The following is a 16171-nucleotide window of genomic DNA, read 5'->3' as shown; positions in this document are numbered from 1 at the left end:
CATGTTTATTTCTATACACACTGCCTGTCGTTGTCTACAAACATAATTTAATGTTGGAGTAAACACACACTAATGGAATCTGGTCTGGAATGCTGCTGTTTTTTCCACTGACTTTCACTGTGGAATTGTAAAACGCGGCAGGAATTTGCAGAATTAAGACCTGAACTGTTCAACAAAATACACTTTTACTCTTAGTAGCTCAGCAGAATGACTGGTATCCACATTTTATATAACTTATAATCGCTGTATTTTCATTCACTGGTTCAGTTTTGCCAATTACAGCTGCTGAGTTCAGTCATAAAGACCCAAACCTCCACCACCGACCAAAACCATCTACTGATCTAAACTGTTTAATACATGTTTATCCACTCATCCTATCAATACATGTACATAATTAGTGTAAAATACAGTTTATCTTTTCATGGTCATCAGATATGACCCATTTGGACGTTCAGAGGCTCCGTAGTTACTGTGGAAACACCGTCATCTTCTACAACATTGATTCACCAGTAAAACCCATGGAGTTGGATCAATGACATTGGATGGACACACTGGGTTTATGTTCCGTTAATGAGAGATTTGACTGAAAAAGTCATATTTTCTTCAGTTTTCTGTTTTAATATAATAACCTTTGAATTTACTCTGTTTTCATGAGCCTCTATAGGAAGTGAAATATAGGAAAATACATGATTTACAGTGAAAAATGCAAAATACAGAGGTTAATATAATAAATGGTGATAAATTGCTTAAAAAAAGCTTAAATAGAGAGAAAAAAATCCTTTGGGAACTGACACAAAACACAAGTAAATATGAGTTGAGAGATGGAAGCAAATTTATGTTACAAAAAGCTAAAAAAAAGAAGTTAGTTTTAAAGGGGTACAACCATGGAATAGTGCTAATTTAAAAATTAACCCATAAAGACCCAGTGTTACTTTTCTGGCAGGTCCCAGATGCATTTTTCTCTCTATTTAACCTTTCTGAACCAATTTATCACCATTTGTTTGTACTGTCCTCTGTATTTTGCGTTTCTTCAATAAAAATCTGGTATTTTTCCAGATTTAGTTGACTGATCTTGTAGATGTTCATAAAAACTCAGATTAAAAATGAAGAAAATAGGACTTTTTCAACAAATCTATCAATAACTGAACATAAACCAAGTGTAGAAGATGACGGTGTTTCCATGGTAACTACAGAGCCTCTGAACGTCCAAATGAGTCATATCTGATGACCATGAAAAGATGACAAACTGTATTTTACACCAATTATTCACATGTATTGATAGGATTAGTGGATCAGAAGTTATTGAACGTTTTATATTGGTAGATGATTTTGGTCACCAGTGGTTGTTTGGGTCTTTATGGGTTAAGTTATGGACTTTCTTTGTTATGTTCAAAAAAGCATTATATGCCTCTATATTTGAGAGTTATGGCTGTAATTGAAAAAAAAAATATATATATATATATATAGAGATGGGGTTTTTTTTTCCTTAACTTGACACCATGTTTTGTGTAGCTGAAGCTGTAAAGTAGGCGACATTAATAAGGATTTGCTTCTGCCTGAGACTTTTTTCAGTCAGATTGTATTATTTCTTTCTTCTGTTGTTTTGAAACTCAAAGATGACTAAAAATAAACTAACAAAATTAGCACTGGGTGTTTATGGGTTAATGTGGATGGTAAAATGATAGATAGATAGATAGATAGATAGATAGATAGATAGATAGATAGATAGATAGATAGATAGATAGATAGATAGATAGATAGATAGATAGATAGATAGATAGATAGATAGATAGATAGATAGATACGCTTGGTTTATGTTCAGTTAATGATAGATTTTGCAGAAAAAGTCACTTTTTCTGCAGTTTTCTTTGTTTTTGATATAATACTCCTCAACTTTAATCTGAACTGTTATGAACATCTACATGACCAGTGAATTAACTACAGGAAAATACCTGATTTTCACTGAAAAAATATAAAACAAAGAGGATTATGTCATAATAAATTGTGATAAATCACCTAAGAAATGTTAAATATAGGGACAGAATATGATGTAACTGCCACCAAAGTAACCCTTTTTTTTTTTTTGTTAAACATCAGGAATTGAAAATAAAATTATCATTTGATTCAATTTTTATGGTGGTTTAATCCTACAACAGAGGAAATTCCTGCTAGAATACCTCTCAAATGTTTGATATTAGAATAGATAGATAGATAGATAGATAGATAGATAGATAGATAGATAGATAGATAGATAGATAGATAGATAGATAGATAGATAGATAGTCATACCACATTAACAATCAATAAATAAATAAATGCAGAGTATAAATAGCTAAGTTAGATTAAAAAGAAAGAAGAATTAAAAGTATATAAACATTCCATTTGTTATAATTAATCTGCTGTTGGATTCTGCTGTTAATATATAAAAACAGCAGAAACAAAAGCATCAAAATCCTGAAAATGCCTGTTTAACCAGTTCAGTGCTGAATCTGGTTGTTGCTGCTGAGTTCTTTAGTGCATTTGTTGAAAAACACAGATTCTCCACATTCCCACTTGTATAGACATGAATACATTTCTGTTGTTATTAGAATGTTTTCAAGGGTGCGTTTGTGTAGATATGTTTTTCCGCTCCATGCCCTCGGGGTTGAACTGCAGCGACATTGTCGGCATGTACTGATGCACATGGTTGGAATAGTCACAGATAAACCTATTCACCAACACAATGACCTGCAGCTTCATGTGAGTCTGAAGGATCCGACCCGCTCTAATATGTCTGAACCATCGGACCACTTTTATTACTGAAGGGGCTCAGACGTCACATGTGTAATAAGATCAGTGTGTAACCTCTGGCACGGCAGGGAAATACAAGTACAACAGCAGAGTCATTCGATAAAACCTAGGTTCAGTTCCAACAGCAGCTGCTTCGGACACTTTTACACATGTGACGGAGGCAGAAACGGGAAGTATTAGCTCTTCTATTGGCGTATTTTAACTACTTATGTACATGTCATATGATATTTGTGTTTGTCGTTAGCCTCAGCATAAATGAATGAATGAATGAAGTCTTTACAGGGTAGGGAAGCAAAATTTACAATATTTTGAGGCAGGGATTGAAAGACAGTGTATGACCAATTAGTTTATTGAAAGTCATGAGAATTTATTTGCCACAAGAAAATTGACATAATAGAAAATGTTTTTATTCTATGTGTCCTCCTTCTTTCTCAATAACTGCCTTCACACACTTCCTGAAACTTGCGCAAGTGTTCCTCAAATATTCGGGTGACAACTTCTCCCATTCTTCTTTAATAGTATCTTCCAGACTTTCTCCTAATAGTTTTGCTCATAGTCATTCTCTTCTTTCCATTATAAACAGTCTTTATGGACACTCCAACTATTTTTGAAATCTCCTTTGGTGTGACGAGTGCATTCGGCAAATCACACACTCTTTGACGTTTGCTTTCCTGATTACTCATATGGGCAAAAGTTTCTGAAAAGGTATGGATAATAGTGTTAGGTATGATTATGACATCAATATATGTTTGGTTTCAAAACAACTGACGTAGTGCCTGCTGAGAAAAAAACACTAAATGTTCATTGTAAATTTTGCTTCCCCACCCTGTATTTCGAACATGTTAACAGTGAAATCAAAACAAAAACCAACCAACAAAATGTAAGTACTAGTACATAAATGATTGATATGCAAACAAACAACAAAATGAATAAATAAATAATAATAGTTATAGTTAATAATAATAATATAAATAAAACAAATGAAATTAAATTATACATGCTCGAAAAGGAGTAGGAAGAAGTAAAAACTTACGTACTCCTACCCCCAATTTCACCCACACCCACCAAGGTTATAATAATTTTGGATTTTTCATTATAGTTTAGTTTTATTTAGTTTTGACATTTTTTTTCTCTAATTCAGTTAGTTTTAAATAGTTTTTAGAGCAGGTTTGCTAGTTTTTATTAGTTTTTGTTGTTTTCTAAATGCTTAGTTTTAGTTTACTTTTAGTTTCTTTATATCTTTTCTCTTCTTCTCCGTCATATTCAAATAAATCCCAGACAGGACTCTGCTGCTTTCTCCCAGCTTTAGTCTCCATGTTTCCAGGTAGAGTGGGAACGAGAAGATGACAAAACGACAAGTGACGGACCGTTAAATATCATATGGTGCCAGCAGAGAAAATTGCTTGAGGGAAATAAATCAATCCGACATTGACAAAGACGAAAACGAAGGAAATTTTATCCAGAATTTTTATACGTTTTAGTTAGTTTTGAAAGCGCACAATACAGTTTCAGTTATAGTTTTTTTCTTTTTATTATAGTTTTTATTTATTTCAGTTAACTAAAATGTTTTTACAATTTTAGTTTTCGTTAACGATAATAACCTTGACACCCACTTCATTTATAACTGTATCATCCACTTTTGCAGCCAGTCAGAAACATCATTGCTGAAACACTGACCATGGACTCTGACAGCGCCTCATGATGAACCGCTACGTCATAACCCGCTGAGCGGTCGCCATAGTAACGGTGATCCTGCCTGTGCATCCGTCTGGACCAAGGCTATAATAGTTTTGGATTTTTCATTGTAGTTTAGTTTTATTTAGTTTTGACATTTTTTTTCTCTAATTCAGTTAGTTTTAAATAGTTTTTAGAGCAGGTTTGCTAGTTTTTATTAGTTTTCGTTATTTTCTAAATGCTTAGTTTTAGTTTAGTTTTAGTGTCTTTATATCTTTTCTCTTCTTCTCCATCATATTCAAATAAATCCCAGACAGGACTCTGCTGCTTTCTTCCAGCTTTAGTCTCCATGTTTCCAGGTAGAGTGGGAACGAGAAGACGACTAAACGACAAGTGACGGACCGTGAAATATCATATGGTGCCAGCGGCTAAAATCGCTTGACGGAAATAAATCAATTTCATATCAATCCGACACTGACAAAGATGAAAACGAAGGAAATTTTATCCAGAATTTTTGTATGTTTTAGTTAGTTTTGTAAACACACAATACAGTTTCAGTTATCGTTTTTTTCTTTTTATTATAGTTTTTATTTATTTCAGTTAACGAAAATGTTTTTACAATTTTAGTTTTCGTCATTCCGTTAGTTTTCGTTAACGATAATAACCTTGACACCCACTTCATTTATAACAGTATCATCCACTTTTGCAGCCAATCAGAAACATCACTGCTGAAACGCTGACCATGGACTCTGACAGCGCCTCATGATGAACCGCTGCATCATAACCCGCTGACCGGTTGCCATAGTAACAGTGGTCCTGCCTGTCCATCTGTCTGGACCAACGTTGTAATAGTTTTGGATTTTTCATTATAGTTTAGTTTTATTTAGTTTTGACTTTTTTTCTCTAATTCAGTTAGTTTTAAATAGTTTTTAGAGCAGGTTTGCTAGTTTTTATTAGTTTTCGTTATTTTCTAAATGCTTAGTTTTAGTTTAGTTTTAGTTTCTTTATATCTTTTCTCTTCTTCTCTGTCGTCATATTGAAATAAATCCCAGACAGGACTCTGCTGGTTTCTTCCAGCTTTAGTCTCCATGTTTCCAGGTAGAGTGGGAACGAGAAGACGACTAAACGACAAGTGACGAGAAGTGACGGACCGTTAAATATCATATGGTGCCAGCGGCTAAAATTGCTTGACGGAAATAAATCAATTTCATATCAATCCGACACTGACAAAGATGAAAACGAAGGAAATTTTATCCAGAATTTTTGTATGTTTTAGTTAGTTTTGTAAACACACAATACAGTTTCAGTTATCGTTTTTTTCTTTTTATTATAGTTTTTATTTATTTCAGTTAACGAAAATGTTTTTACAATTCTAGTTTTCGTCATTTCGTTAGTTTTCGTTAACGATAATAACCTTGACACACTTCATTTATAACTGTATCATCCACTTTTGCAGCCAATCAGAAACATCATTGCTGAAACGCTGACCATAGACTCTGACAGCGCCTCATGATGAACTGCTGCATCATAACCCGCTGACTGGTCGCCATAGTAACGGTGGTCCTGCCTGTCCATCCGTCTGGACTCAAGGACGTCCTGTCTGTGAGTTGTCATGAACATCCTACTGTCCACCTGCTGACGGAGCAGTGTTGTATCGATTGCCATGAGAGAACGCTTATATTCTTTCACACAGGACGGAACACGATGACAGAACCAGCTGAAGGCTATTTTAGGACGTTTTTTTTTTTCTCTTCTGACAGTTTGCTTCTCCTTGACTTCAGCTGATGGAGGAGCTACTTAAATACAATAACTGTTTGGTCAGCGTTAACCCTTAAAAACCTGAACAGCCACTGACCACAAAAAACATCTACTGATATAAAATATTTAATCACTTAAAAATCATCAATACATGTAAATAATTTAGGTTAAAAGCAGTTTCTCAGCTTTTAAGCATCATCTGATATGACCCATTTATTTGGACGTTCAGAGACTCTGTAGTGAACGAGGAAACACTGATTCACCGGTAAAACCCACGTAGACACTTGAAAAACGATATTTTGCTCCATTTTTTTCTGTTTTGATATAATAACTTGTGTATTTACTCTGAGCTTTTATGAACATATACATGATTAGTAAATTAAGTAGTGGAAAAAATGCAAAATGAAGAGGATAATATTGTAATAAATGGTGTTAAATCACTTGGAAAGGTTAAATTAATTTGTAAGTCACCTCAAAAAGTATTAGTTTTAGGTCTCTAAGGGTTAAATACATGGGCTGTACAAGAGACAGTCAGTAGTAACTCCAGATTTCTATTGATACAAATTTGTGAGTTTTATTCCATATTATGGCCAGTTTATTTCGTTTCTGCCTTTTACATCTGTAATGTATCTGCCGGCTTATTGTTTAGAGTAACACTGTCTTTTTACACCTTGAATCCAACCTCAAACTCACCTCAGGTCATGTTTGACTATGTCCTTAAGAGAGAATACAATGCAGCATAATAATAATAATAATAATAATAATAATAACCCTCTGGTATCCCATCCAGCAAGGCCCTTACTAAACACCAAGTGTGCCTTTTTGGCACACTTGTGGAATAATGTAAAAAAAAAAAATTTCATACAGTTTGTTTTTAATTCTTTTACACTTTTTTCGATTTCATCAACTTGAGCTGTAAATAAAAATACCAAATACTCAATAATTGTCACATTTTTTCACGGTTAAATGCCGTGTTTGTAATGTAAACAAACCATATTTTTTAGATGCAAAAAACACAAAAAATTTATTTTTTTCAATATACTACATAAAAAGTGGATCACATATTATTTGATTTTTGCATCCTGGCATATGTCAATGATTAACTCCAACATTGGTTAATTTGCATTATTATTTTTGGCGCTAGGTCAAATGTTCAAAAATACTAGCATCTGTCACCAAGTGTGCCAAAAATGCACACCTGTAAATCAAACTATTAAATATCATATATTGATTTATTTTTCTGCTCTAATTTGATTTTATTTTTGTAAATCAAGGTCAGCCCTAATCATACAGATCAAATGGAAGAAATAGTGCGTTTTAGGCACACTTGGGAGACAGATGCTAGTCTTGTAATTTTCTTTTGTTTACAATGTGCACATTTTAGTTGGTGGCCAGAATTTTAAAGATCATGCAAAAATGAACAACTTTTTAATTCTAACTTTATTTAAATTGTGAAAAATAATATGAAGTTTTTTAACAGGAAGTGCAAAGTGTGCCTAAAAGGCGCACCCGGATACCAGAGGGATAATAATAATAATAACAATAATAATAACATTACCAGGACAAAAACACAGTATTTCAAAAGTCCCATAGTGTATTTTTGTATATAGTTACATTAATTTTTCTCCATCATCTTGTTTTGACCTTGGATCACTGTCACATCCCAAAGACTCTCAGTGAGGTTCTTATCATCGATTATTGTCATTATTATTGTCCACATTATTATTTGCTCTTTTTCTCTCATCTCTCCATGTTTCAGAAGTTGTGACACATATTAAATATGGACTTTTTTCTTATCAAGATCTTTAATAATATACAATATATAACTATAAAAAAATCATTCTTTGGCCCACGATTCAACACCGTCCTCAACAGTTAATACACACCTGCACTTTTCCTATTTGTCAGTTTATTCTTATCCTTAAGATCATGACGGTGTGTGGATCCTTTTACTTTCTAGTCTTCCTTTTTTTTTTAAAAGTCATTTTTATACATTGATATCTACTATTTATTGTTTAACCTTAACTGAAAGAGGATCCTTTATAACAGGGGTGTCAAACTCATTTTAGTTCACTTCCACATTCAGCCCAATTTGATCTCCAATGGACCGGACCAGTAAAATAACAGTGAAAAAAGTAAAATTATATTATGATCAGGTTTACATCTACAACGTTTCCTTAAAAATCTGAATAACATGAACAACTTGAAATGTCTGAAGAAAAACAAGTGCAATTTTTACAGTAGTCTGCCTCAGTTTGTCAGTTTATCATTTACACAAGTGCATTATAATTGAACAAAAGATTTAGTAACAGGCAGAATATTGGTAAAACTGCATTTACTTTTCTTAAGACATTTCTGTTTGGTCATATTTGTTCAGGTTTTTTGTTAAAAATAGAGTTTGGTAATGTAAACATTTTCATGTAATTTTACACAAAGAGAAACACAAAGAGAGAATTTGGGGTTGTCATTATTTCTAGGTTATTATGATAATATTTGACTGGTCTGACCCACTTAAAATCTAATTGTATGTGGAACCTGAATTAAAATGATTTCGACACCATTGATCGTTAATACCTTCAGTGTAATTTTTGCATTTCACAAATTCATCCCGCTGGCCAGATTGGACCCTTTGGTGGGCCGGATTTGGCCCCTGGGCCGCATGTTTGACACCTGTGCTTTATAAGAAGTAAATCATTTGTTCCTTCTTCCAACAAAAGAAGGAAAAAGTAGAGAATAACAGGATGAATTCAAGCCCAGCTGTTGTTAAATCATCCTTGACTTTGCTGTGGGTGGGGGTCTTACCTTCTCCCACCATGGACACTCCTATGGACATGCCCATGAACTTGCTCTTGGTCCACACATGAGCGTTGACGCACATCCTCTTCTCCCGACACTCGCAGTAAAACCCCGAAACAGGAGGATGATGGGAAACCTGCTCGGCGACAAAGCGGACCCTGTAGCACCCGGCCGGGGGGTCGTCTCCTTGCTGGGTGTTGTTGTGGCCCCGGGGGGCCTCTCGGGCGGACCCCTGGGTGGATCTGACCAGAGGTTTGACTTTGTCGCGGGGCACCTCCCAGGAGCAGTGGAAGGTCTCCCCCAGCGCCGGGTTGTAGGGCTTCTTGGCCACGGCGCCCTTCCGGCCCTCGTGGAAGGCGGTCAGGTAGTACTCCACGAAGCGGACGATGCGGTCCTCGGCCGTGGCCCCGGCTGTGATTGACAGGAACATGTCTGGGTGAGCCATGAAGTTGGCGTACATCTCCAGGAGCGAACGCTTTTCCAAGATGAATGTAGGCAACACCACCTGAGAAGGAAACACAACGTTTACAACATTTACTACGTTTACCACGACTTTAATCATTTATATCTGGGTTTGTCCACACTTCAGTACAGTGGTTCCCAACCTTTTTGGCTCGTGACCCCATTTTAACATCACAAATTTCTGGCGACCCCAGACATTCAAAACTGAGATTTTTTTTTTTTTGCTAATGTCAATTTGTTTTTGATCATGTAATAGTTTGCTATAATATGTTGCAAATAAACGTTAATTTTAGGTGAGGTGACATTTAGGCTAAATAATGTAAATTTTTATTAGAAAGTTTTAATTTTTTTGATTTTTTTTTATCAATTCAGTGCTTCCATTTTAGCCTCAGAATTTGTCATGACTTTTACGTCTCTCTCAACTCACCATATATTTTTTATTAGTAAGTTTTTTTTGTCTTTTTTTATCAATTACTAAAAAATTTCAGGTGACCCCACGTGGGGTCCCGACCCCAAGGTTGAAAAACACTGCTTTAGTATCCTTTATTTTGTGTTTATTTCTTGTATTTTTTTGTATCTGTTTGTAATATATTATTATTTTTATTATGATCATTATTACTATTATTATCAGTGATACATCAGCCACACATCAGTATCAGCCGATATTTACTGATATCAGCCAGTATCGGTATCACTGTAGAAATGGTCTGTCATGTTATATTGAAGGTTTGTTCATAAATGTCTGTGTTAGAATCTATAGTCAGTGATATTACTGATATTATTGTTACTTATGACTAGTAACTATTTCAATAATGTAGATTTTTTTGTTAAAAATGATAAATAACAACAAAAACAACAAACAAAGTAACCTCGTAATCGGCCAAATATTGGTTTCAACCAAGAATTTAGCAACCAGTGAATCCCTGTTGATATGAGATTTCTTCTATAAAGCTTTAGTCTCACCTGTACACACTGATTCTAACTTTAAATGTTATTTTGATTTTTGGTCTGCTGCTCTGTCTTTATGTGTAAACAAATATTAGAAATTATCAGGAAATGTTCTATCAAACATGTACATGTGAGCAATATATTCAGTTTGCATGATTCAGTCTATGTGAGATGTAATAAATAAATAAGTAATGACTTTATTGCAAATATTGTTTACAGATTGTCATTTACTTTTTTCGGCTGGTTAATATAAAGTCTTATATCTGATTTTATCATATATTTTTTTAAATGGGCCAAACATCATTACAAATATAGTCACCATGTTTTCTTTGCATTTACAGTTAGTGTTGTTAAAAAATGTGTTTAAGTGAATTTATAATGGTTCTTTACTTTGTGTTTGATGGTATTTGTGTAACATATTTAACTACTATTATTATAGAGTTTTATTAACCCTAACCCTAACCCTATTATAAAGTCTGAGTTTGTCTCATATCTTGGTGATTTTTTAACCCCCTCCAGAACAAATAATGTGTATTATATGAGACAAAATATATGAGGGTATATATTTTTTTTGCTGTGCATCACTGCTTTCTGTGTCTGTCTTATTCAGAGTCTGGGGCCTTTACCCGGGTCAGGTCCATGCCCAGTTTGAGCTGCGACAGCAGGTGGAGGATGACGCTGCGCTGGTCATCCAGGACGCCCAGGTCCTCCTCCTCGTTGTCCTCGGTGTCTGTCACCTCCTCGGTGGGGCTGATGTCCTCTGGCCCCGTGTGGTGCTGCAGAGACCAGACAAACACACAGGTTTGAGTTTGAATATGGAAATCTGAATAAAATGAGTCTAAATTTATGGACCCAACTACTGGGACACGTCAGACTATGAGCTCCCATTCCTGTTTATTTAAAAAGTCAGGATAAAAATGTTCATGTCACTGGTCAATAATTATCACCATAAATGTAAAATCCATGTGTTTTTTAAGTTACATGGCTGATTTTTTTCTTCCAAATGAGATGTTACATGTGGTTTAAAATGATTCTTTATGGTCAGAATGAATAAATATTTCAGAAATCTACATGTAGATGATCTGAACCTCCTACAGCTGAGGATTGGATTAAGGGGATTCATGGTATTTTTTATTGTGGAGAAACATTTATTACATTTATTCTAAACCTGGAATGAGAAGAGTTTGAAAACCAGTGGAAACCTTGGACTGAACGTGTTTTGTTAAAACTGAACCTCAGATAAACAAACAGTTAACTCAGGAATTCCAGCAGGAATTAGGTTCCTCAAATGTTCCCTCCTTTTTTTTTTTTTTTTTGTGGTATTCTCTTGTATTTAAGTGTACATATTTGCAGTTACCATCAGTGTAAGTTACAAATATATACTTGGATTTTTTTTTTTTTATTTATTTCGTGTTCAGTATTCAGATTTTTTAATTTATATTTCTCAGCCTTAAAACCTCTGAATTTTTTTAAAATATTAAAGCAAAAATATAAATTTCAAGTATTTATTTCTTTGACCTGTATTTGTGTTCTTTGCAAATTCTTATTAGTACTTTCACCAACGTTTATTTGTTTGTAAGAAAGAAAAACAAACCATTATTAAAACAAATTCAGTGTTGAATAAAGTTAAGTAAAAAAAACTAATTTTGTACTTGTTTTAGATCATGATGTCCATACAATGAACCCTATAGATGAAAAAAAAACAAAACAATTTCAATGATATTTATTGCAAATATAATTATATAAAGACTTAATTCAAGATTTTTTGCTTAATTCAAGCAAAAAAAAATCTGCCAATGGAACACGTAAAAATTATCTTGGTAAGATTTCTTGAAATAAGATTTTCCAGATCTATTGTCTAAAAATCAGTTCTTATATCTCACTGGAACGTTCCTCTTTAGGTGATTATGTCTTATTTAAAGTGCAATGAGATATTTTGACTAGAAATGAGAAAAATACACTTGGTAAGGTTTAGATTTTTGCAGTGCAGTTGCTGTCATTTCTTAAGATTCTTAAATTGAGAAGTTATACAAGTGGTTTAGTCTTAAAATAAGAAAAATAATCTGGATTCTTAATAATAATAATAATAATAATAATAATAATACATAACACTTATATAGCACTTTTTTGGACACTCAAAGACGCTTTTTTTTTTTTCGTTGCTGGGATAATTTGTAAAATACTGCCATACCTTGTTACTAGTAAAATCTGGCTAGATATCTTCTGAAGAAAAAGTTAGATTTAAAAAAAAAAAAAAAAAAAAAAGAATATTTTTGTTGGAAAAACTTCTTGGTGAGCTTTTTTTTTCTATTTACAGTTGTCCCTCACTATAATGTGGTTCACCTTTCGCGGCCTCGCTGTTTCGCAGATTTTTTTTAGTACAATTTTGCATGCTTTTTTTTTTTTTTTTTTTTTTTTTTTTACAGCATATGAACGCGCATTGTGTTCTGCGTCCTGATTGGCTAAGGGACTGTAGACCATTGTCAATCAGTCTCCTCTGTGCCGTGTCTCCTGTACGGTACAGAATGCATTCGGCTTGCCAAATTTACATAAATGTTCAATCGCTAGCAGTGTGACTCTGAAGTGCTGTATGTTTGCAAGTTTTCTCCCTGACAAAACCCACAATGTCGACAAAACGTTCTGCACCGACAAAGGCACCTGTGGTCGCACCCAGAAGGCAGGTTTCAATCTATATTACTGTATTTATTTATTTTTAAATCTATGAAGGTTAGAACTTTGACAGTGTTTAAACAAGAGAGAAATGTGAGAAAATGTTAATGCCTGTCTGAGAAAAGTGTATAAAGTGTGTGGCGAGGGCTTTTACAGCCTTAAAACATATAGAATAATTGTAAAAAAAATAAAGCTGACTACTTCTCGGATTTCGCCTATCCCCCGCGATAAACGAGGGACCACTGTAGATGAAAAACACAACAAATATTCTAGAAATAAGTCTTTTTTGTCTCTCTCAGTAATCATTTTTTGCAGTGTATGACCTGTCACTGGCAAAAAGCAAAAGAGAAGACAGAAGAAGCCATTTTGTTCCGCCAACATTCAACTGTCAGTCTGTACGATAAGGTCACGCAACTCATTTAGAAGGCCTGTTCCAGAAGCTGCCTAGAAATACCAAAGGACTCAACCTCATTTACTTTGGACTCAACCCTATTCAGCGTCCATTCATCCCCGTCATCCCGCCTTCGTTAAACCCGGTACGGGGCGGTAACAGCCTACGCCGCCGGCCCTGAACACGACAGAGCGGACGCAAGTTGTGCGTTGCGTTTATGTTCCACCATTGGACTGGAAACAGATGCAGTGGAGGAGGTTAAAGAAGAGCTGATGCTTTTGATATCTCCTGCTGTAACTTGGGGCGGGCAGGAAGGAAGAAGAAAAAAAAAAAGACAGAAAGAGGCTGATGTATAATGCAGAAAGTGCCTCCGGAGCCTGTGGGCAACAACACTTCTGTGTGTGTGTGTGTGTGTGTGTGTGCACCCCCTCTGCCCCAGTGGTCTTTATCCTCTAATTCAGTCGGTCTCTGCAACTACACTCACACTCTGACTACGGATGGGTTCAACTGGGATAGTTCATTTTAGTGGGGCTGCTACTGGAAAAAAAAAAGGCTAAATAAGCAAGAATTCAGGAGCAACTGAAAATCCTGGCTGCATAATTACATGGAAGTGCTCCTGCAGAAGGGGGGGGGGGGGGGGGGGGGGGGGGGGGGGGCAGAAGGAGATATTTCCAGAACGGGAGTGCCTGCCTGTCACCTGAATATTTCATTCCATGCATGCATGCCAAAAGCCACGCTTCACACATCGTCTGCACACACACACATACGTATATACATACACACTCGACTGCACCAACCCACTTTGCACACAAACACAAGGGAACAGTGGAACACACACATACAGGAGTCCCTGGAGCCGGTTCCTTCTCCGAGCAGAGTGATATATATAGAAGCGAAAAAGGAAAAGAGGGAGGCAGAAGGAGGAGGACTGTTAGGATTCCACTGGTTCAGGCTAATTAAAAAGACTCTTGACAGAAACAGGAAATTACTGCAGTTGAGGTCAGAGGATCTTCGCTCCAACCCATGAGCGGGTTTATTACGACAACAGTTCATTTAGTCGCCGGCCAAAAAGTTTTCATGTGGTTAAAGTTGTGCAAAAAGTGGGTAAAAATATGTGCTTAATTAAAAAAAAAAAAAAAAAAAAAAAAAAAAAGAAAACAAGCACAGATTGTGTTTGGATGCAACATGTAAAGGTTGGTTCTGCTTCAGTGACTTTTATTCTTTACTTTTGTTTGAGTTTTAATTGGGGAGAAAAAAAAGTATGAAGAAAAGAAGAGCACATTTACTGGAAAAAATCTGAATCTTACCAAGTGTGTTGTTCTCATTTCCAGTCAAAATATCTCAACACACTTAAAATAAAACAATCACCTAAAGAGTAACTGTTCAGCAAGATATAAAATATAAGAAATCTTACCAAGATAATTTTCACTTGTTCCACTGGCAGATTTTTGGCTTACTTCAATTTTTTTTGCTTAATTCAAGATTTTTTTTGCTTAATTCAAGATTTTTTTTTTTGTGCTTAATTCAAGATTTTTTTGCTTAATTCAAGATTTTTTTTGCTTAATTCAAGATTTTTTTGCTTAATTCAAGCCAAAAATCTGCCAACAGAACAAGTGAAAATTATCTTGGTAAGATTTCTTATATTTTATATCTCGCTGAAAAGTTACTCTTCAGTTGATTCTGTCTTTTTTTAAGTGTGATCAGATATTTTGACTAGAAATGAGAAAAATACATTTGGTAAGATTTGGATTGTTCCAGTGTTTTAACATTGTTCATGCAAATACTGTTAGTTTGACGGTTTTATTTTATATTTGATTGTATTTATAATGTTACACTAGTCGCTTTTCCATTGGACATCTGCGCAAAACTTTACAGATATTGACGAAATGTTGAAAAAACAGAAGTGCGTAATGTCGGTTTTTCCATTAAAGCATAAATGATTTGTTTGTTTGTAGAAAAAATAGAAAGAAAAAAAAACAACTGATGATTTGTTTATTTATTATCGCGAAATGCCACTAGAAGTCATTCCATAAACATGGCAATGATTGTTAATATTGTGATAATTTACAGATATATTCATTATTATTATATTACCCCTCTATCCCGTACTAAATTTAAAAAATTATTCAGTTTCCTGGTGTGTCTACATATGCTGCGCCATGTTTCTTTTAAAACTGTTCTTTTTTTCACTTGTCGTAACATCCGTCAACATCCTTTTGTTTTTTGTTTTTTTTATTCACATGACTAGTTACGGAAAAAGCTCTTTCCATTGCAGTTTTGCGTGACATACCAATTGCACTACACCCAAAAAACCACCTCTTGCCAGTGCAAAAACTTTTCATCGAAAAATGAGAGTTTTGGCTAAATTGTTTTTCCAGTTGGCCAATTTTTTAGTTATAATCGCGCAATTTGAGGGTCAGTGATAAAGCTACTACAGTCTGTTTCTGACCAAAGAATGATCGCAGTTTAACATGCTAATAGTAACAACATATGCCTATATATTATTAGTCACCGGTTAGCACTATATGTAAAAACTTATGATGCTGTAATATACTTTGTAATAAATATAGCTACTATGTTGTACTTATACTATGACAAATTACATAAATAGTTACATTTTAACAAATTACAAGGTTTTTTTCCTAATAACAGTGGATGTTTAGTCTTATAACAGCAAAAAAT

At 34.6% G+C, this 16171-nt stretch overlaps 1 protein-coding gene across 1 annotated transcript in view; it reads right to left on the bottom strand.

The window, feature by feature from the left end:
• Positions 1-16171, bottom strand: part of osbpl10a (oxysterol binding protein-like 10a) — a 170650-nt gene that overhangs the window by 13619 nt on the left and 140860 nt on the right. The window contains exons 8-9 of the mRNA XM_030148247.1: positions 11055-11204; positions 9025-9523 (exon numbers count right to left, since the gene is read on the bottom strand). Coding sequence (XP_030004107.1) covers positions 9025-9523; positions 11055-11204 — 649 coding nt within the window. The remainder of the gene's footprint in view (positions 1-9024; positions 9524-11054; positions 11205-16171) is intronic.

This window comes from Sphaeramia orbicularis, chromosome 11 (assembly GCF_902148855.1).
Source record: "Sphaeramia orbicularis chromosome 11, fSphaOr1.1, whole genome shotgun sequence".
Lineage (NCBI taxonomy): Eukaryota > Metazoa > Chordata > Actinopteri > Kurtiformes > Apogonidae > Sphaeramia > Sphaeramia orbicularis.
The sequence above is the reverse complement of the archived record's forward strand: the minus strand, read 5'-3'. Positions and strand labels throughout refer to the sequence as shown.